Genomic DNA, 23669 nt, shown 5'->3' with positions numbered 1-23669 from the left:
ACTAGAGAGGGGTCGTTGATCCAGGGAGTTATTCTGATTGCCTGATTGGAGTCGGGAAGGAATTTTTTAGTCCTCTAAAGTGGGGAAAATTGGCTTCTACCTTTTTTTTATTTTATTTTAATTTTAACTTATTTGGGGTTTCATCCCAAAATATCTGAATTTAATCCCCTTTTTTTTCTTTCTTACTCTCTGCCCTTATAAACACTTATTATAGCTCATTTCTTTCTGATAAGCATGTGGCTTAAATGTGTGTTTATAACCTCTAGGTCTTTTTTAGAGAAAAAGTTTATAAGATGACAGGCACAAGGTGAAAGTACCGGTCACACAGCTCGAAAAACTGTTGACCCTTTATGACAGAACAGCTCAATATTTTAATAAATGGCAATTGAAAAAAGGATTTTTTGCCAAAAACTAGTAACATGCAATCATAAAAAATAAATAAAAATTGCCTCCCAAGGTGTATATAGCCTTTAACAGCCAGTCCCCCTGAGTCAGGGAAGAAAGATAATTTCTAATAAAACCAGTGTGGAAGAAAGATTGGAAAACTTCCTCCTAGCCTAGAGAAAAATACAAAATAGATTTGTGGTTACAAAGGTGAGCAGAAAAGTTCAAGAAGCCCTAGAAAGTGTTCTCCTTTCTTGAAATAAGAACCCCATTTTAAAGTCAAAAATCAGAAGAGGGTACAGTATTTTACTCCACTCCTATTTTTAGTAATAAAAAACAAAAAATATATATGGGTATTTCAGGACCATCATAAACCTAAGAGGATTGAACTTTTTTTTTTATTTACAAAAAGATAGAAATTTAAAAATCCATAGTAGATTTACTATACAAGGATTGTTTCATGGTGGTGCTGGACATCAGAGATTCATATTACCATCCTCCCATATGTTCAGCCCATCAGAAATGAGTTGCCCTATGGTTCCAAGGATGGTTGAGCTAGTTTCAGGTACAGCCTTTGGGATCTTGATGGCTTTTCAGATTTCCACAAAGCTGATCTCTGAAATGTGGTCATTCTGTGCTCTTGTGCCCTATGTGGACAATTTCCTTGTGGTAGGACCTTCCAGACTAGCATGTGCAAATCATGTGGACAAGATCAAATTGATTTTGTTTGTCTCTAGTCCAGATATTGAATATACTGAAATCCAGGATGACACCACAAGACGCAGCTGTTTTGGGCAAATTACTACTCGGGGGGGGAGAGATTAAGTGTATTCTTGTGGGGCAGTGGGCCTAGGCTCATTCCAGAGGTATGTAGGCCATGCTTCTTCAGAACTGGACAGTGGATGATTTAGGCTACTTTCACACTCGCGTTTTTGTGCGGATCAGTCATGGTCGGATTTATTCAGATAATACATTCTGAACGGATCCGTTAGTATTATTTTTACCATAGTCAAGACTGATCTGTCTTGAACACCATTGAAACGGATCCGTCCCCATTGACTTACATTGTGTGCCAGGATGGATCTGTTTGGCTCGGTTTCATCAGCAGCGTTTTTGTGTCCGTCTCCATAGTGGAATGGAGACTGAACTGATGCATTTGGAGCGGATTCTTTTCCATTCAGAATGCATTCGAATGCAAACTAATCTATTTTGGACTGCTTGTTAGAGCCCTGAACGGATCTCGCAAATGGAATGAAAAAATGTGTGTGAAAGTAGACTTAGACAGAATGTTTTGGGTGTGTCACTGAGACTTTGAAGGCCCTAAGTTGGTGGTTACCTATGCTGTTAGTTTCCCCGGATAATTTGAATCTTAAGTGGTGACTACGGATGCCAGTCCAGTAGGATGCAGTGCCTATGTGTAGGAAAGGTTATTTCAGGGAACCTGGGAAGATTCCCTGCTGCGGTACCAAAAAATTAAGGAGCTGCTAGCTACAGTATATTACGGATCTTTTAGCAGGTTCGACCTTTGCTTCAGGAGCATCATATAAGAATATTATCAGACAATATTACCGCAGTTGCTTATTTGAATCATCAGTGTGTACCAGGTCTCAAGCATTAGGGAATATAGCCTATGTATACAACCGTATATACAACTGGCAAGAAGATCAGATGCAATGGGAGCTCAGTCCTGGTGTGTTTTCCCAGATGGTTCAACTTCGGGGGAAGCCAGAAATAGGTTTGTTTCCCTCAAGGTCCTAAAGAAAGGTTGCCAGCTTTTTTTTTTTTTTCACCCGATTCAAAGGAATTGCCTGGTAGCAGTAAGTGTTTTCCTTCTGTCCTTGGCCTGGGGCCTTTCTTATGTTTTTCCTCCTTCAGCTGATTCCCAAAGTTTTTGAGGATAAAGAAGGACAGAGGGAGAGAGTTATTCTGTTAGCTACTTTTCGGTTGTGTCAAGCTTGGTTTACTTGGCTCCAGGGGCTGGCTGTCTGTGGCTCCCTGAATCTGCTGGAAGTACTGGATCTTGTACTGCAGAGTCCTAGAACTAATTCTCAAGTAAAGGGTCTACACTTGACTATTTTTTTTTTATTGACTGTTTGATTCTGTAGTGTCTATATTGTAGAAGAGCAGGAAGTCAGTTACTTCAAAAATATATGCTATAACTTGGTCTGCTTTCTTTAAATTTTTCGGGGTCGGTCCTTCTACCTCTCGGCCGCTCATCTCACCTCAGGTTTTAGACTTTATACAGAAATGCTTAGATAGCAGTTTAACCTGCGGGATAGTATCCTGTAAGTGCAGATAGCAGTGCTTAATGTTCTATTTCATTTCTGTCTAGAATGGTTCCAGTTAAGATTTCCAGATCTTCACCTTGAGATTTGAGTCTTGCGCTATGAACCTAGAGACCGCATCTCTATTAAACTCCTGACTCTTAAGTGTGCCTTTTTTTAGTGGCCCTTACTTTGGCATGGGGTATATGGGACTTGGAGGCTTTTTCTATTAACCCTCCTACTATCCAGGAGGATAGGATTGTTCTAAGATTACACCCAGCTTTTTTTTATTTATTTTTTATACCTAAGGTGGTCTCTGGGTTTCGCTGATCTCATTTTGTAGCAATCTTGTGTAACGGAAGGGAAGGTAATTTAATTGATTTGATATTAGAAGACGTGTTGTAGCCTACTTGGAAGCACCTTTTAAAACGGGTTTGATCTTGGTCACAGTAGGGAACAGTGAGCCCTATATTCCTGCCTAGCACTGTCCCTACCTACTTGCACGGTCCATTCTAACCATTGGCCCGCAACTGAATAGTAGTCTCCTCCTGTATAAGTGCTGCGTCTGATTCAGGGAGGGAATACAGGGAAACAAAATAGCAGATGAGTAGTGACAGAGTGGCACAGTGGACAACCAGAAAACGTACCAAGCCGAGGTCAATACCAGGAGAATTGGAACCAAATTAGAATTAGAACCAGCAACAAGTCAGAGTCTGGGTACAAACCAGGGTCCGGAATCCAATAGCAACTTCACAGGAACAAATGCTAGTGTGGCGATCCAAAGGATGAAACCAATCATGGGCTACATGTGGCCAGCAGGCTGTCTGTTTAAATAGGCAGCACTTCCTGGTCATGTGACCCATCCAGTGTCACATGGGTGACATCGTGCACTTCTGATTGGCTGATGCTTTCTGAACCAGGAAGCTCGGCCTCGTTGTCCTGACAACTGACTGCAAGCGGCGCTGCCTGCTGAGGAACACACCATCTACAGAACGTGACAATGTTCTTCCCTTTTTGTACAGTTTGCAGGCCCAAATACAGAAACATCAGCTAGTAAATACTACTTAGGCCGAATGCACACGGCCGTTTTTCACATGATCTATACCAGTTGTTCACATGATCTATACCAGTGTATTGCGGCTGCAGCAGGGAGCGCACGGCGTCATAGCAACCAATGACGCCGCTGCGCTCCTGCTGTCAGCAGGAATCCAGCCCGTGGTTCCACGGACTGCTCACGGCTGTGAAAAACGGCCGTGTGCATTCGGCCTTAGCTAGATGAATTAATCAGACTATATATATTTAGCTTATCTCTCCATGCAGAAACCTTTGCCAAAGGGACTGACAGCACACTCTACTAGATTGGTTTCCATATCTTTAGCGGAAAAAGCAGAGGTGACCTTCAGGACATTTGTAAAGCATCTACTAGGTCATCCTCTTACATTCTTTTAAACACTATAACTTGGATCTGTATTTCTCATCTGATCTTGCTTTTGGGCGTAAAGGTAATCAGGCTTTGGTCCCTTCCTGACTTTACACTTACTGGTAATTGGATAGTGGGAGACTTCGCTCAGTTATTATTTTTGGAGTGTGGGAGACAACTGGAGCACCCAGTGGAAACCCACTTAAACAAGGGAGGAACATACAAACCCTACGCAGATGTTGTGGTTAGTCGGATTTGAACCCAGGACCTCAGCACTGAGCTAACCTGTAAACCATAATTCTGCCCATAATAACACTTAATAGATTGGGGCCATGGATTTAAGATCAGTAATCATGTTCCTTAACTCCTTGAACATATATGTAGGCCCTAATGCACAAGTGGATATCACAGAACCACCATCGGGTCCGTGTACAGGAGCTTTGCTGTAATTGATGTTGAACTAAGGGCTTGTCCAAATAAGTGATCTTTTGTGTTCTGTCCTCTAAAAAAAAAAAAAAAAAAAGGCAGATTTCCATCTGTGTGGTATAAAAATTGTCTGTGTTCAGTTTGGCTGTTTTTTTGTCATGATGCAATTAGTATGTCATGCACATGTATTTTCTCATATCCATCAAAAAAACAGAAGAATGAAACCAAAAAACGAAGCGCACACAGGTGGCGTCCATGTGCTGTCCCATTAAAAAAAATAAAAAAAAAATTATAACCCATTAAATTGAATGCGGAATGAAAGTCTGACCAAAATCGTGCATGCTGTGACCTATCTGAATTTTTTTGGTATGTTTCCACTGTTATACTTCTACTATATATTTCACACGCAATTTTTGTTTATATTGGTTTATTCATTTAACATTTTCCCTGAAAATATGTAACACTAGAGTATGTTTGATAATCTTATGTCAATTTGTCCTTTATTGTTAGGAGAAAAAATTATTGTTAAAGTCTGTCCTTCAGAGCCGGAAACTGCGAGTCTGTTGGAGAAGGTACTGGATAACAACAAGGCTGCAGCCAAGACTTTAGCAAGAGCTGTTCACCAGGAGGTGACTCTGACAGGCGCGACTTTAGATGCTGTTAATGTGTGCATCCCTCTAGATAACATTGCAGTTTGGGTGGATCCTATTGGTGAGTTAAACACCAGGCTTTAATCTTGCTGTAAATACAAATATCTGCATTGTTTGACCTGTACGCCATAGCTACTGTGCGTGTATAAGGTTCCTTCTTACCAGCGCCTCCACAATCGCACTGCCAGGAGAGTTTCCCACCTCCACAGGGACAAGAAACAATGTAGACACAACAGATTAAACCCTTTTTCACGTTAACTGCTTCAGTTGTTTCCTGTCCCTGGGGGATGCATAGAAGCTCTCCCTGCTGGTGTCTTTTTTTGACAGCTTTCTTCTTGCCCAGACTTTTTTTCCCCATGGTGCCAGGGGTGCTGGTGCAGAAGGATCTAAGGCAACCCCGGGCTTTCAGTGCCAACTCCGGGTCATATATATATATATATATATATATATATATATATATATATATATATATATATATATATATATATATATATATATATATATATATATATATATATATATATATAAAAATATAGGCTGGCTCACAGTATTTTTGCATCAAATACAATATTTATTAATATAAAATGCAACTACTTAGATATCAACATATCAGCACAAATACATATACGTGTATATTGTATAGATATAGACAGTGCGGAGCTCACGCACTAACCTATACAGACTGGAGTACTCCTAATAAATAGATAAAACCTTATGGCTATACTGGACCTGCAGACTTTCAGTTGAAACCACTAAAAATGTCCACGGACTTATATACCAATTTGTTGGAACCGAACAGGTTCAAAAGTTGTCCTTATAACAGTAAACTCTGTATTTAGGTACCTTTTGACGGTGATGGTTATACTGCTTTTCAAATTGCAGCGTTCGCGCTCTCTCCACTTTGGGAGCGAGCTTCCGACCCGTTCTCTCAGCGTCCCACGTGACCAGCTGGATGGCAAGTCGCTGGTTGATGACGTAGGTGCTTGGAGCCGTAGGGTTGGCGGAAGCTAATGCAGCTACGATGTTACTTGCTTGAGCCCGTCAGGTTACCGGAGCTTGATATAGCAGAGTTTACTTTGTAGTTAGTTTGCTTCTCTTCTGTAGCGTTGATATACAAACGGACAGGTAGATGATAGCATAGGGTTTCTTTCAATGGCTGAAAAAGTCTTTTTTTGCAGGATAAAAACTGCACCAGTAGCCTTGGTCTAATACACACTAGACGCGTTTCGGAACGTTGTTCCTTCCTCAGTAGTTGAATGCTGAGAGTCAGCATTCTACATTCAACTACTGAGGAAGGAACAACGTTCCGAAACGAGTCTAGTGTGTATTAGACCAAGGCTACTGGTGCGGTTTTTATCCTGCAAAAAAAGACTTTTTCAGCCATTGAAAGAAACCCTATGCTATCATCTACCGGTCCGTTTGTATATCAACGCTACAGAAGAGAAGCAAACTAACTACAAAGTAAACTCTGCTATATCAAGCTCCGGTAACCTGACGGGCTCGAGCAAGTAACATCGTAGCTGCATTAGCTTCCGCCAACCCTACGGCTCCAAGCACCTACGTCATCAACCAGCGACTTGCCATCCAGCTGGTCACGTGGGACGCTGAGAGAACGGGTCGGAAGCCCGCTCCCAAAGTGGAGAGAGAGCGAACGCTGCAATTTGAAAAGCAGTATAACCATCACCGTCAAAAGGTACCTAAATACAGAGTTTACTGTTATAAGGACAACTTTTGAACCTGTTCGGTTCCAACAAATTGGTATATAAGTCCGTGGACATTTTTAGTGGTTTCAACTGAAAGTCTGCAGGTCCAGTATAGCCATAAGGTTTTATCTATTTGTTAGGAGTACTCCAGTCTATATAGGTTAGTGCGTGAGCTCCGCACTGTCTATATCTATACAATATACACGTATATGTATTTGTGCTGATATGTTGATATCTAAGTAGTTGCATTTTATATTAATAAATATTGTATTTGATGCAAAAATACTGTGAGCCAGCCTATATTATTATTTGATTTATCTGTTTTCTTTCAGCTGGTAACTGAAAGGCTGAGTTCCAGTAGTTTGCTGGTGGAGCCTTTCTAATAATAATTAATATATATATATATATATATATATATATATATATATATATATATATATATATATATATATATATATATATATATATATATATATATATATGCTGTGGACGTCCATAATGTGGCACTATGATGCGGAGAGACTAGAGATTTCCTTGGGACTTGGGAATTCCTTCCCCTGGGGTAGTGGTGATGTATTTCCAGTTTCGAACTTATATATAGTTATATAGCACTGGCATATTCCATAGCAACTTACAGACATTATCATCACTCGCTATCCCCAGCGAGGCTCGCAAACTAAATTCCCTATCAGTATGGGAGGAAACCAGAGTACCCGGAGGAAACTCACGCAAATACAGGGAGACCATACAAGTCTGTGCAGATGTCTGATTCGAACCTAGAACTCCAGTGCTGAAAGGCGACTGAACTACTGTGCTGCCCTTATGCCTTTCATTATTATGTTATAGGACATAGAATTCCTTTTTGTACGATCTGGCACTGAATCTTCTCACAAGGAATGTGTTATTTGTAAGAAAGTAATGTCCCAGTTCCATAAAAAGAAAATGATTTCAATGTGTACAGTTTAAAATTGGTGACTGAAGAGGCTCCCTCTTTTATGGATAATTTAAGAATAGTTCTTAAAGTGAAAGTCCGTTTCTCCGAGATTAAACTTGCCGTCACCTCAGCCTTTTTTCCCCCTCCCCCACGACAGCACCACTGAGAGATGGCTCCTCCTCCATGGACAGGAAACCTGTAGCATAAAAAGGTGGAGCCACTCTCCCACCTCAGTGAGGTTTCCTGTCCCTGGAGCAGGAGACTTGTAGTGTTTTCTTTTCAGGGACCCATGGTTTGGAAATCCTAGGACAGCCTAGAGAGCCATGGGTCACGCCAGCCCTTACCGGTGGTTCACTGAGGGACAGGAGTTGGTCCGGGCCAGCTGCTGATCCTGGGGCTGAAGGCACCGGTCCCTCAAAGGAGAGGCCCGAGTGCTGCCGCGAGGCAGGCGGCGAGGGGGAACAAGCCAAAGGGCTGTTTTCCCCGGATGCGCACCCAGCGGGGACTGCGGGCGAAGGCCGGGCAGTGGAGCGTGTCGGAGCGCCAAACCGGAAGTCACAGGCGTGACGTCAGCTTTGACATGCGTTCCACTGACGACTTCCGGTTTCAGGCCGGATATGTAAGTACCCATGCGTTCCAGCAGATCGGAACACAGCAGGACGGAGGAAAGAGTGGAAGAAGGGATAGCTGTGCTCTCACCTGATTGCCAGAGCTTCTGCCAGTTTCTTTTTGCCTGCAGTAGACTGAGAGGTTGGCGGCATCTTAAAGGCGCTCCCAGGGAACATGCGGAACTCTCAGAGGAGAGGTGCTGTTCCCTGCAGCATATTGATTTCCGTATTCTCTATACCTCCAGGATAAGTATGGAGGAGGAAAAGAGACCAGAGGAGACGGAACCAGAGAAGCAGCCGGTATAAGACAGACTCTGGATGGGGTAAGACAATGAGTTTTGTTAAATCACTGATTTGTGTCCCCTTGTTGGTTATAGATGGCAGCTAAAAAAGCCGCATCTAAGAGAAAAAACAAAGTGCGCTCTATGTAGATGCCCTTTGTCCACGTCCTATAATAAGAAGTTATGTCAGGACTGCATTGAAAGAACCTTGGCGGAGGAATCCCCGAATCTGATGCGGGACATTAAAAATCTCATTAAGGCAGAGGTTAAGGAATCCCTTAAGACAGCGAAAAAGTCGAAGCCGGTAGATAAAACAGACTCAGAGCCGGACTCGGTTAGCGAAAATGAGGGGGATGACAGATCAGAAGATTCATCATTCGCGGAGGAGGAACAGGAGAAGAAATTCCTGTTCCCAGTATCTGATACTGAAAAATTGTTAAACAATTAGAGCGACATTAGAGCTGGAAGACGCCAAAGAAGATAGGTCTGTTGCAGATGTAGTCTTTGAAGGATTACGGGAAAAGAAGAGAAGAGGTTTCCCCTTGCATAAGAGCGTATCAGCACTGATAGAAAAAGAGTGGAAGAAGCCTGATAAGAAGGCCTTTATTAGTAAAAATTTTAAAAGAAAATACCCGTTCGTGGAAGAAGCTTCTACTTCGTGGGATAAAGCGCCAAAGTTGGACGTAGCCATTTCGAAAGTATCTTCATTGCCGTTTGACGACATGGGTTTTTTGAAGGATCCACTGGATAAGAAGATAGATTCTTGCCTGAGGAATACCTGGGAAGCATCCACTGCCTCCTTTAGGCCCAACATTGCAGCAACCGTTACTGCTAGGTCCCTAGCATTATGGCTAGAGAGGTTAGAAGGTCAGTTAAGGGATAAATGCCCTAGAGACCAGATATTGAATTTACTTCCGACCCTACAGAAAGCTGTGAATTTCCTATCAGACGCCTCGGTGGAGGCAGTTCGTCTAGCAGCCAGGTCGGCTTCCACCTCTAATTCCGCCCGTAGGGCCCTCTGGCTTAAGAACTGGAGAGGGGGCGATATAGCCTCTAAACAACGCTTATGTAGCCTTCCCTGTCAGGGACAGTTTTTATTCGGTCCTGAGTTAGATGCCCTTCTAGAGAAGGCGGCTGATAGAAAAAAGAGAATGCCTCAGGAGTCTTCCTTTTCGCAGTTCAGGCCTTATAGACGTCCCTTTCAGAACGCCCCTAGATCTCAGGGAAGAAGACAGCCGGGAGATAGAGATCAGTTTCCCAGGCCAAAGGGCTCAGGGGGTAGAGGCTTTGTTTGGAGGTTCCTCTTCCTCTCAGAAGGATAAATCTTCTAAAAAGTGACGCCAGGCTACAGGTAGGGGGGAAGACTAAGGTTCTTTCCCTCTGCCTGGAGAGAAGTCGCGGGAAGGTGGGTGTACGACATTATTACAGAGGGCTTAAAGTTGCAGTTTCGGGGTCATTGTCCGCAGAGGTTTGTAGTAACAAAAGAGTCCAGACAGTTATCAAAAGAGGTAGATCTACTAATAGAAAAAAGTGTGTTAGTCCCGGTACCAAGAGCAGAGCAGGGAGTGGGTTTCTACTCCACGCTGTTCTTGGTCAAAAAACCAGACTGATCCTTCCGAACAATTATAAATTTGAAACATTTGAACAGATACCCAAGGATAAAAAAGTTCAAGATGGAGACCATAAAATCCGCGATTCATTTAGTTTTCCGGGGTTGTTTTATGGCGGTAGTAGATCTAAAGGATGCATATCTACATATCCCGATGCATCCCTTTTTTCAGAAGTTCCTAAGAGTGGCTGTTACGGAGGGTACCAGTATCAGACACCTTCAGTTCCAGGCCATGCCCTTCGGCCTATGTACGGCCCCGAGAACCTTTACCAAGGTGATGGCGGAAGTAGCGTCCTTCATTCGAAAGGAGAATGTCTTATTCCTCCCTTACCTGGACGACCTCTTGATTATTGCAGAATCACGGGAGACATGTCAGAAGTCAGTACGGACAGTGATTCGGATCCTGGAACAGCTGGGATGGATGATCAATTCCAAAAAATCCAGGTTGGAACCCAGCACAAGTCAGATATTTCTGGGACTTCGGTTGGATTCTCTACAGCAAAGGACTTTTCTTCCAGCAGAGAAGATGGGGAAGATCCAGAACGAAGCCGGGAGGGCTCGGCAGAACCCAGAAATGTCAGTCCGGAAAGCAATGTCTTTGTTAGGGTTAATGACGGCCTGTATTCCAGCAGTCCGTTGGGCTCAGTTTCATTCAAGGATATTGCAATGGGAAATATTGAATTGGACAAAACGAAAGGCGATAACGTTAGACTCCCAGATATGTCTCAGCCAGAGGACTCTGATCTCCCTCAATTGGTGGCTGGAGTTACGAAATTTAGACCAGGGTATTCCATGGAGTTACCCCAATCCAGTGGTGATCACTACGGATGCCAGCCCTTGGGGATGGGGGGCTCATTTCCAGGGTCAAGTGAGGCAGGGAACCTGGTCCCCGTTACAGAGACAGTTTTCGTCCAACAGGAAGGAATTAAGGGCAGTGTTGTTGGCTTTACGAGCAGCTCGGCCAGGACTCCAGCACCAACATGTCAGAGTAATGTCAGACAACAGAACAGTAGTTTCGTATCTGAACCGCCAGGGAGGTACCAGATCCCTATCTTTGAGGGAGACAGGGATGATATTCTCAGAATTTCAGGAGGAACTAACCCACATATCTGCCCTACATATAAGGGGGGTAGAGAATGTCCAGGCCGACTTCCTGAGCCGTCATCGTTTAAAGCAGGGGGAGTGGTCCCTGAATCCGGCCATATTTGCAAAAATTGTGGATCTATGGGGGGGTACCAGATATAGATCTATTTGCTACCAGGGAGAACAGACAGGTAGAAAGGTTTTGCTCCCTCAGTCCCTACGAATCCCCTTATGGGATAGATGCCTTTCTCCTGGATTGGAGATTCCGTCTGGGATATGCTTCCCCCCCCCCCCCCTTCAGCTCCTACCCAGAGTTCTCAGGAAGATAAGGGAAGAGAGGTCGAACCTAATAGTCATCGCCCCCTTTTGGCCAAGGAGAGCCTGGTTCTCTCTACTCAGATCCATGTCAATAGCGGAGCCATGGGTTCTTCCCGACATTCCGGAGCTCCTGAGGCAGGGCCGAGTGATACATCCAGAGGTAGGGTCCCTGCACCTTACGGCATGGAGATTGAGAGGGTGCACCTGATTAAGAAAGGCTTCTCTGAGGCCTTGACCTCCACCATTCTTAGTAGTAGAAAGAGGGTAACAAATACCATTTATGCAAGAATATGGAAGAGATTTCTTTCCTTTTTCAGGTCGGGACACTGATGTTTGGCCTGAGAAGGTTTCCACTAAACAGGTCTTAGAATTTCTACAAAGAGGTCTGTCATTAGGTTTGGCCAAGAGCACTTTGACGGTGCAGGTTTCGGCCCTCTCGGGCTTATGTGGTAGAAGTCTGGCTATGGATCCCTGGATAGTCAGGTTCTTTAAGGCCGTTGATAGGGTTGCGCCTGTTAGGGGTCCTAGGTTTCCCCCCTGGGATTTGAACTTAGTCTTAAAAGCCTTGACCAGTCCCCCCTTTGAGCCTATGATGGAAAGTTCTATTAAAAATCTTACTTTAAAGTTAGTCATGCTAATAGCATTAACTTCAGCCCGTAGACTTAGCGAGCTTCAGGCACTGTCCTTCAACTCCCCATTTATGTCCATACGTGAGGATAGAGTGGTTCTTAGGCCAGATCCAAAGTTCATTCCCAAGGTACCTTCCAAGACTAACAGGTTGCAGGAAATTGTCTTGCCAGTCTTTTTTCCAGACCCTAAAAATGAGGAAGAAGATAGATGGCACTTACTGGATGTGAAAAGATGCCTGATCTATTATCTGGAGAAATCAAAAGATTGGAGGAAGACCTCTTCCTTGTTTGTATTATACGCTGGGGCTCGAAAAGGTAATACGGCCTCCAAGAGTACTATTGCTAGGTGGATACGAGCACTTATTTCCCTAGCCTACTCGTGTTTTGGTCTTTCCCCTCCACTGTCACTGAAGGCTCACTCTACCAGGGCAATGTCTACCTCCTGGGCAGAAAGATCTAATGTCTCTATTGACCAGATCTGCAGGGCAGCCACATGGGCTTCTCCTTCTACTTTCTATAAGCACTATAGGCTTCAACTTGACTCTGTTTCTGACCTCCTTTTTGGTACTAAGGTGTTAGAAGTGGTCACCCTCCCTTGAATTCTATGTAATCTCTCTCAGTGGTGCTGTCGTGGGGGAGGGGAAAAATGATGATTACACTTACCGGTAATCGGATTTTCCTGACCCCACGACAGCACCCGTCTAATTCCCTCCCTAAGGTGGTGGTGGGTAAAGAAATTCACGTGATGATGCAAAAAAAAAAAAGTGTGTGTGTGTGTGTGTGTGTGTGTGTATATATATATATATATATATATATATATATATATATATATATATATATATATATATATATATATATATATATATATATATATATATATATATATGGTATTAATCAAAAGGGGAGTCCCTCTCATGCTCTGTAAACCCACTGAGGTGGGAGAGTGGCTCCACCTTTTTTATGCTACAGGTTTCCTGTCCATGGAGGAGGAGCCATCTCTCAGTGGTGCTGTCGTGGGGTCAGGAAAATCCGATTACCGGTAAGTGTAATCATCATTTTTTCCTTTAGTCCAGACTCTTGACTCATCTAGTTTTCAGATTGATTTAGATGAGGGGTAGGTTAGTTCATGCTGCCCCCTTTTGTTTTCAGGAGGACACAGGGCAACTATGAAAATTGAGGACATTAAGAAACCCCAATTTATTCTGGACCAGTTGTTTCAGGGTCGAGGAGAAAGGAAAAGAAGAGAATGGAGGGATCCTGAAAAGAGATTGTAGGCCTTCAAGAGAAAATATCATTTTACTGAGGCAAAACTCCAAAGATTTATGCGGTCATAATTTCTAAAATATCTGCATCCTGTGTGTAAGAAGCAGCACTACCCTAAACACCGAGCACCTCAATGTTTTTCACCTCTTTGGATTCATCGAAATAAGTGTGAACTTGACCGAAGAGTAACTTCATGTTTACGTTGGCCAACAGAGCAGGCACTGATTAAGAATGAGAATTTCAAATTTTTGCCCACTTGTTGGCTACAGTTATGCAGGAATGATTGGTTATGTATGGAGATGTACAGTTACTATGATCCATTGTCCTCATATAGTTTCCTTGTTTGTGCGCAATACATCCCTCCATCACTTCTCATACATGGCAAATGGCAATTATTGGGAAGGAGCATTCGTTCCCAATGATTATCTTGATCCTTAGCCCATGTAGAAGGGCCTTAATCTTTACCATATTAGATAAAGATTGGACATTTAAGGCTATTATTTTCATGTTCTTTTGCAGGCCAAAAGATAATCTGATGATCTTTCGATCTGCCATCTTGGATGATTGATTTGGCCCTTGACTTACTGTACAACAATGTGCTTATCACTTGATATGCAAGAAGAGATTTATTTATTTATTTATTTATTTAATTTATTTATATTGTTCACCTAACTCTTGGTGAACAATATATGTTTTGTTCTAATTTCAGACTCCACGTACCAATATATTAAAGGGTCAGGAGATATCCAGCCAGAAAAAGGGATTTATCCTAAAGGTCTTCAGTGTGTAACTGTGCTGATAGGAGTTTTTCTTATGGACACAGGGCATCCAATAATGGGTGTGATTAATCAGCCTTTTGCAGTAAAGGATCCTATAACTCTAAGGTAAGGAAAAATCTTATAGTTCAGTCTATTTAATTTACATTCGTGCAGAATATACATGACATTTTCCACTGCCACCATTCATCTTGCTTAACCAATTTTAAACACCAGGTTTTTAATTTTATAACAAGAAAAATGTTTAAAAAGGGTCTTTATTTTTTTTATCTTACATTTTATGCTTCCCATAAGGTCATACAATAGCTTTGGAGGGCATTCAACATTGCATTTTTTACTGCTGATTTCTCCTATATAACTCAGGCTGACGCGTTAGTCACAAGGGGAATACAGCCCTGCAGCCTTTAACAAGGCTATTCAGCCTCGCTGCAGATCTTATCTGGGCCTAATATCAGCTCGTGCAGTTACTTGGCCTTCATCGATCACATGACTGCAAGGACTGCAGCAGGAAGTGGCATTGGTGCTCAATTCGTGCAAAACGGTCCCTGCCTTCTAGGTGGTTACTGAGCTGCCGTATTAGCTTGCAGATACTAACTCTGCAAGGACTTAAAAAATTGTCCTTGCAGAGATATATGCTGACCGGACAGATGTTTAAGGTCTATGAGCAGTCGGCTATTGCCTTATACAGTTGTGTTCACAATAATAGCAGTCAGACATCACTAACCTGATCAATCACTGTTTTTGGTAGAAATAATACTTCTACATGGCAAATAATTTACTAGCAGGTGTAGTAGAGTAATAGAAATCCAACAGACCCAACAGTCATGACATGCTGCTGATTCTCTGTAATTCAATCACTTATTGAAAGGGGCATGTTCAAAATAATAGCAGTGAGGTAATTCATTCTTTGAAAAACAGGTGGCAATGATGATTCCTCTTATTTAAGGAAGGAAGGCATCAAATGTTGTACATGCTGGTTACAGTGCATTTCTCTCTGAAATTCTGAGGAAAATGAGTCGTTCCAGACATTGTTCAAAAGTACAGCGTACCTTGATTAAAAAGTTGATTGGAGAGGGGAAAACGTATAAAGAAGTGCAGAAAATGATGGGCTGTGTTACGGTTGCCTCAGACTGGCTGAGGGTTGGACCGCTTAGATGTCCTTGTCCCCGAATTCTAGAGAGCACTGTTAGGTTCCTTTTTAGCAGTCATCCATGCTCCTGTAGGTGTAGATGAAATCCAGAGAGCTCTTACAAGGGCTAGTGATTAGTGATGCTCTACAAAATGAGTCGAAGCACGAATGGAGGGTAAGAAGCAGAATCTCTCTTTACTGAGGGCTACCCGCCCGTATTTATGCAGGTCCCCATCTGGTGGACACTCCTCTAAGGGACCAGATGAGACTGTGACACAGGACATATAAACAACAGTTCAGGACACAGACACAATACATCCCCACAATGCATTCAGGTTTTCTCCTCTCTGCCCCGGAGACAACCGAGGAGTAATTCAATTATCTCTCAGGACAAAGGGAGATTGCCAATACACACGTGGAGACAATAGGACAGAAATCACTACTCCAACATACAATGTCACAACCATTACAGTAAACATAGACATGTAACACATCTGAGTGCATATTATTAGGTAAATGGCACTCAGACTACACGAATACAGTAGAATCGCCATGGAGCCAAAGTCTTTACTTTCACATACTCTATCATTATCCGAATGGGCTCCATGGCATAGCAATCTGGGGTATCGCTGTTCAAATCGGGCAAGTACCAAATGACCCGGCTTTCATGTCTTAAATAACCGAAATACTTGGTTGCAACAAAGTATCAGCCAGAGTGTAACTGTCACAACTGTAACAGGCTGCTCAGCTAAAATGATCGCAAATGCTTTAAAATGGCAACCAAAACCTGAAAGACGTGGAAGAAAGAAAAAAAACTACCATTCAAATGGATAGAAGAATAGCCCAAATGGCAAGGACTCAGCCAGAAAACAGCTCCAGGATGATCAAAGAAGGTCTAAAGTTACCTGTGAGTACTGTTACAATTAGAAGACACCTACGTGAAGCCAAGCTATCTGCAAGAAGCCCCCGCAAAGTCCCACTGTTGGAAGAGATTGTTCTTTTTGGGTCTAGTGGCCAGAGACAGTTTGTCAGACGACCCCCAAACACTGAATTCAAGCCACAGTACATTATGAAGACAGTAAAGCATGGTGGCGCAAGCATCATGATATGGGGATGTTTCTCATACTAGGGTGTTGGGCCTATTTATCGCATACCAGGTATCACGGATCAGTTTGAATACATCAGAATACTTGAAGAGGTCATGCTGCCTGATGCTGAAGAGCAAATGCCCTTGAAATGGGTGTTCCAACAACACAATGACCCCAAACACACCAGTAAACGTGCAACATCTTGGTTCCAGGCCAACAAGATTGATGTTATAAAGTGGCCAGCCCAATCCCCAGATCTTAATCCAATAGAAAACTTGTGGGGTGACATAAAAATGCAGTTTCTGAGGCAAAACTAAGAACTAGAGAAGAACTGTGGCATGTCGTCCAATCATCCTGGGCATGAATACCTGTTCACAGGTGCCAGAAGTTGGTTGACTCCATCAGATGTACAGCACAGTTCTCAGAAACAGTGGTTATGCAACTAAATATTAGTTAAGTGATTAAAAGGAAAATAAAATCTTTAAACATTTTTCAGTTTAGGCTGCTTTCACACTAGCGTTCGGGTTTCCGTTCGTGAGCTCCGTTTGAAGGAGCTCACGAGCGGACCCGAACGCAGCCGTCCAGCCCTGATGCAGTCTGAATGGAGGCGGATCCGCTCAGACTGCATCAGTCTGGTGGCGTTCAGCCTCCGCTCCGCTCGCCTCCGCACGGACAGGCGGACAGCTGAACGCTGCTTGCAGCGTTCGGGTGTCCGCCTGGCCGTTCGGAGGCGTGCGGATCCGTGCGGATCCGTCCAGACTTTCAATGTAAGTCAATGGGGACGGATCCGTTTGAAGATGCCACAATGTGGCTCAATCTTCAAGCGGATCCGTCCCCCATTGACTTTACATTGAAAGTCTGGACGGATCCGTCCCAGGCTATTTTCACACTTAGCTTTTTTTAGCTAATATAATGCAGACGGATCCGTTCTGAACGGAGCCTCCGTCTGCATTATTATGGGCGGATCCGTTCAGAACGGATCCGCCCGAACGCTAGTGTGAAAGTAGCCTTATATAGTGAATGTTTGAGTTTGCAAAGAATACAAAACACTATATATTTTTTTTAAGTCTAATATTCCGAATGCATTGGGGCTAAACTGATTTGTTTAGCCCCAATGCGAGAGCCCTGAAACTGATCTCACAAGCGGACCCATAAACGCCAGTGTGAAAGTAGCCTTAGAAGGATTTTGAGCTTTATTCACTTTTTTAAACACTGCTTTTATTTTGAACACAACTGTAAGTGTGCTGATGTGGAGTTTAGCCGAGTTCAAAATCTTGGAATCTTTTAAGAAATGTCAAGTTACAACTGCATGGATAAAACATTCTAGGCAATACATTGAATATACTGTATAAGAACATCACAGTCAGTAGTACAAGGGGGAAAAAGGAACATACTAGAGTTGTTGCGATACCAAGTTTTTTATTTCGGTTTCGATACCATGAAAAAGTATTGCGATATTCGATACCACGCGACAAAAATAAACCAAAAAAGCCACGTGCATTCCGCATTTTTAAAAATGGCGATTTTTTGCATTCACCACCTAGATTTTTTTTTTTTTTTTATTTTTTTTTTTATTTTTTTTAATATTTTAATAGTTTGGACTTTTCTGACGTGGCGATATGTAATATGTTTATTATTTATATATTTTATATGTAAAATTGGAAAAGGGGGTGATTTATACTTCATATTTTTTTATTTTTTTTTTGTTTTTTTTTTCTTTACACTTTTTATTTAATAACTATTTCCCCCTTAGGGGCTAGAACCTGGGATCTTTCATCCCTTGTCCTATTCACCCTGATAGATCTCTATCAGGGTGAATAGGACTTCACACTGTCCCTGCTGCTCTGTGCTTTGTGCACACAGCATCAGGGATGTTACCATGGCAACCAGGGCTTCTGTAGCGTCCTGGCTGCCATGGTAACCGATCGGAGCCTCAGACTTGGGGTCCATTCACACGTCAGTATTTTTACCTTTCCAGATAAACGTTCCTGTTTTTTGCGGATCCGAAAATCTGGATGACATGAGGATGCTTTTAGCATGTCTTCCAGATTTTCGACGGATCCATTGACTAGAATGGGATGACGGAACGCAAAATCGGACAAATAGTAGGACAGGGTATATATTTTTTTTCTTCCAGGATCCGAATAACGGAACCCACGGAACTGAATCGGAGAGCACCATGAGTGCTGTCCGATTATTTGCTGATTCCATTGAAAATGAATGGATCCGCATAACGTTCCGTTTTTAATTGGAACGGATGCGGAACACCAAAACGGACGTGTGAATGGACCCTTACAAAGCTGGGGCTCCGATTAGAAGCTGCCACTGCACCACCAATGAGGGGGAGGGGAGAGGACCCTGTGCCCACTGCCACCAATGATTTTAATACTGGGGGGTTGAGAGGGGCCGGCGCACTGTACCACCAATGATTTTAATGGGATGGGGGGGTTGAGGGGGGCACACTGCACCACCAATGATAATTTCCCCTTTATACAGGAGGCGGGTACTGGCAGATCAGCGGCAGTTAACCCCTTAGGTGCCGCACCTGAGGAGTTAACTGCCGCTGATCGCAGCTCCCTGTCAGGGGCAGGGTGCCGGCAATGCGATTCTGCTGCCCGCACCCGCCTCCTGTATTGTGTTAAAGACTGACTGACTACTTTATATGGGACTCCAGACTTTCGCTATTAGGCTACACAGAGCGGTGCCCAGCGATGTCCCAGCACTCACCATTAGTCCTGGGCGCCGCTCCTTTCGCCCGCAGTGCCCCATTACTGTCTTCTCTCCTGCTCTACATGCTGATTACTATCAGAGCGATGGGAGGAGACATCAGCTTCACTAGTGGGCGTTCCTTCTCCCTGGCTGTAGTGCTGTCCAATCGGAGCGCAGGGAGAAGGAACACCCACTAGTAAAGCTGATGTCTCCGGCAGCACGTGGAGCAGGAGAGGAGACAGTAATGGGGCACTGCGGGCGAACGGAGCGGCGCCCAGGAATAATGGTGAGTGCTGGGACATCGCTGGGCGCCGCTCTGTGTGGGAATAGTCCTATCATTGGTGGCTCAGTGTGCCCGCCCCTCCTCCGCCCCTCTCTTCTCATCGGTGGCAGCAGCACAGGGGGAGGGAGACACTGCTTCCTTCTCCCCGTGCTGCTGAGAGAACATGAGCGCGCCAATAGCAGCGCGCTCATGTTCAGAGATACTAGACTGCACAGAAGCGCAGCCTAGTATCGAAAAAACTGAAATCCCGGTATCGTATCGATACCGGGACAAAAGTATCGATTGGGTATCTAAATTTTGATACCCGCAACAACCCTAGATCTTGTAACCTAAAAATACTTTTTTCTTCATTTATTAGTCTCTTCTCCCAATGCCCCCAACCTCCTGCAATAATAATTTATTCTGAATTGACTAAGAAAAACTCTTCAGAGTCGCTGATTTTCTGCTTAACTCGGGTTGCAGTTGCTGGCCATAAGGGTCTATAGAGAGGGAGAGGAAGGAGTTCCAGCGGCAGAGAGAGAGGGACAAAGACAGAGAGACCATGTTTTACTGTCTCGCACCATTGCTGGATTCACAGCAACCCTGCTGAGTACAGCTGTTGTAATGTCGCTCATGCTGCTATTGTGTAGAGAGATAGAGATAAGTGGACAGGATCTTTGTGTGCTGTGTATGAAAGACATTATACTAGCAATTTTCTGCCCACTTTGAAACTGAGTGGAGGAAAAACAGACCATTAAAGATGATGCTTGCGTTTGGAACTACTGGTAATGCAGGATACAAGTCATATAATTGTCAGAAATAGTTATTCCTCATCCCATTGCAGATTCAGTCACATGTAACGTAAAAATAGTGCTATACACAGAGCTATTTTTTCTGTTAAAATGATGGACCAACATGATAAGCTACGGGGTCCATCGAATGCTGTTGGTGTCTGTCAGATGGTGGATGCTTCACAGTTTGAATTCCATCTTCCTTTTTATTTAGCGTTATTTTTAAAATCGCAATGTAACTTTGCAGGGCTTTGACGTTTTTTATAGCTGTGAGCTTTTAGTATATTTGTGGGAAGTTACAACCAATAACTTTAGTTGCTGTTCTCAGTATAACTAGCTCATACTTCTCCGCTCCGTTAATCACGAGAAAAGAGGTCCAGTGACTACCTTCATATGACTAGAGCAGTGGTGGATTATGTGTGCTGCTTCTCATGTTGACTGTGATAGTCATCCTAGGTATTTAAATATAATATGTGTGAAATGGTGCTGTTGAGCTGGTGTATCTAAAGTTATCATGTTTGATACTGTGCTGCTGCACACATGTATCTCATCTCATGATAATCGATACTAAACTGATGTACCAAAGTCTTTTATTATATTGTTAGAATGGCAAAGTATCCAGGCTCATGATGTTTTAGACGGCACTCTTTATCGAGTGTGTGATACTGTCTATTAAACCACTGGATCTAGCCTTCAGGTTTAGATACACTAGCGTAACACCAAACATATCATAATGGTGGATAAAGTCTCTGCAGCATACACGGCTTTTATCTATTAACTGTACCCTGATTCACAAACAAACTGTATACAGAATTATTCTACAACATTTCAGCATGCCTGACAGCGCTAGGCTGTCCAACTTAAGTAACAGCTGGAGAATAATGTTCTATACATATTACATTTATTAAGCTCTGTTCATATACAGAGTAGTCTCCAATATACACCTCCGACACCGTTTGTGCAGACAATGAATGTGATACATAATTAGCTTATAACATCAGTTGTCATTATCTATGTATATCCATTTTTTTTTTCAGATTCGGCATAATCATTTTGTGTAGTTATTGTGACGTTTCGGTAATTATTATTTGACAATCGCATAGATGTAGGTAGCAATTGTGTGTTTATGCAGTTGTTTCAAACTATAATTACACAATGTTACAATTGAGGGTACGATCTCAATGGCCTCAAAAAAAACACCTGAAATGGGCTGGTATCACTGCCGGGATCGTAGTGAGTGGATCGATGGAAAGATGCATTACATCGACTGCAACAATTAAAAAAAATGGAAAACCTGCACTGCAATTACCGGGTTCTGCTGGCTGCTAAGGCATATCCTGCGTTTCCGGTATTGAGTTCCATCCTAGGGGCTCAATACCGGGAAAAAACTGATCAGTTTTATCCTAATTCATTCTGAATGGAGAGCAATTCCGTTCAGGATGCATCGGGATGTCTTCAGTTCAGTCACTGTACGGTTTTTGGACAGAGAAAATACCACAGCATGCTGCAGTATTTTCTCTGTCCAAAATTCCAGAACACTTGCCAGAATGCCGAATCCGGCATTATTTTCCATTGAAATGCATTAATGCCGGATCCGGCACCAAGTGTTCTGGCAAAACAGATCTGGTTTTCCGATCTTCGCATGCGCAGATCTTTAAAAATGCAAAAAAATATATAAATACCGGATCTGTTTTTCTGGATGACACCAGAGACTGATCCAGTGTTTCAATGCATTTATTAGACTGATCCGGATTGGTCTACAAATGCTATCAGTTTCCAGAACTGCCTGCTGGATTTTCACAACGCAAGTGTGAAAGTACCTTTAAACTGGGGAAAAAAAATGAACATTGTGTATCACTGCTTCCGTAACTACCTGATCTATAAAAGTATCACATGCTCTACCCTTCTTAAGTGACCGCCATAAAAAATAAATAAATTATGCCAAAACAGACATTTTTTTGGCCACCTTGCCTCACAAAAGGTATAGTATGGAACAATCAAAAATTCACGTGTACCCCAAAATGGTAACTATGAAAAACGTCATCTCATGCCACTAAAAACAAGCCCCCAACACAAGACCGTGGATACAAAAAATAAATATGGCTCTCAGAAAATGGTGTTGCAAAAACAAAGCTAATTTTGTCTAAAAATAAAATGCTTTGTGTAAAAGTGGTTAAACATAAAAAAAAACTATATAATATTAGTATCTCTGGAATCGTACTGCCTAACAGAATAAAGATAAAGGGGTCTAAATTAGGTGTATTTCAGGCACAGATGGTGGCACAGCAGATAGTTGCAACTGCGCCCCACTCACACCAGTTCTAAAATGGCAGGCCCGTGTCATTCACCATTTTCTATGCCGGTGTTAGGCATATAAAATGGTCTAAAACAGGCATAGAAAATGCTGTCTTGCATTTAGAACTGACGCTTGATGTGCCGAAGTTATGGAGAGGCCTGCGTCTCTACATAACTTCAGAGGAGCCACCACCAGCTATGGGCCTTTATTAAGACCGGCGTCTAAAACGCCGGTCTTAATAAATGTGCCCCTAAATGGCTTTTTTCCGACACTGTGCACGCTGCAGTAACTCCCAAAAAAAAGTTTATCCTACTTCCTAAAAAGTGACCAAAAAGTTTTATGTACGCCAAAATAAAACCAATGATGATAGCAACTCACCCAGTAAAAAATAAGCCCTCACAGAGCCATAAGGTTGTTCAATAGCAACATGGCTCCCGTAAACCAATCAATCAAACTGTGCTGCAAGAGTTAAAAGATGGTCCATCTCTTCTGAAGATCGCAGCATACCCAAACAGCAGTTTACATCCACATTTATGATACCAATTTATTTATTCATGGATAGATACTATACTTTCCATCAAGATGGCAACCACTGCACCACCAATGCTGATATTTTAGTCTGCGGCAACCACTGCATCACCAATGCGGATATTCTAATCTGCAACCATTACTGGACCGTGTCTAAGCCTGGACCTGGCATATATACTACAAGGGAAGCACAACTGTATTATTTTATTTCTCCCTGGGTATACACTACGTGCAGAATTATTAGGCAAATTAGTATTTTGACCACATCATCCTCTTTATGCATGTTGTCTTACTCCAAGCTGTATAGGCTCGAAAGCCTACTACCAATTAAGCATATTAGGTGATGTGCATCTCTGTAATGAGAAGGGGTGTGGTCTAATGACATCAACACCCTATATCAGGTGTGCATAATTATTAGGCAACTTCCTTTCCTTTGGCAAAATGGGTCAAAAGAAGGACTTGACAGGCTCAGAAAAGTCAAAAATAGTGAGATATCTTGCAGAGGGATGCAGCACTCT

At 42.8% G+C, this 23669-nt stretch overlaps 1 protein-coding gene across 3 annotated transcripts in view; it reads left to right on the top strand.

Annotated features, from left to right (window-relative positions):
• The window catches only part of INPP1 (inositol polyphosphate-1-phosphatase), a 149484-nt gene that overhangs the window by 107004 nt on the left and 18811 nt on the right, over positions 1–23669 (top strand). For all 3 annotated transcript variants that reach the window (XM_044304079.1, XM_044304077.1, XM_044304080.1), the window contains exons 4-5: positions 5005–5205; positions 14282–14456. In XM_044304079.1, the coding sequence (XP_044160014.1) occupies positions 5005–5205; positions 14282–14456 (376 nt within the window). The remainder of the gene's footprint in view (positions 1–5004; positions 5206–14281; positions 14457–23669) is intronic.

Source organism: Bufo gargarizans, chromosome 8 (genome assembly GCF_014858855.1).
Source record: "Bufo gargarizans isolate SCDJY-AF-19 chromosome 8, ASM1485885v1, whole genome shotgun sequence".
In the NCBI taxonomy this organism is placed as follows: domain Eukaryota; kingdom Metazoa; phylum Chordata; class Amphibia; order Anura; family Bufonidae; genus Bufo; species Bufo gargarizans.
Note: the sequence above shows the minus strand (reverse complement) of the source record. Positions and strands in the feature narration are given on the sequence as shown.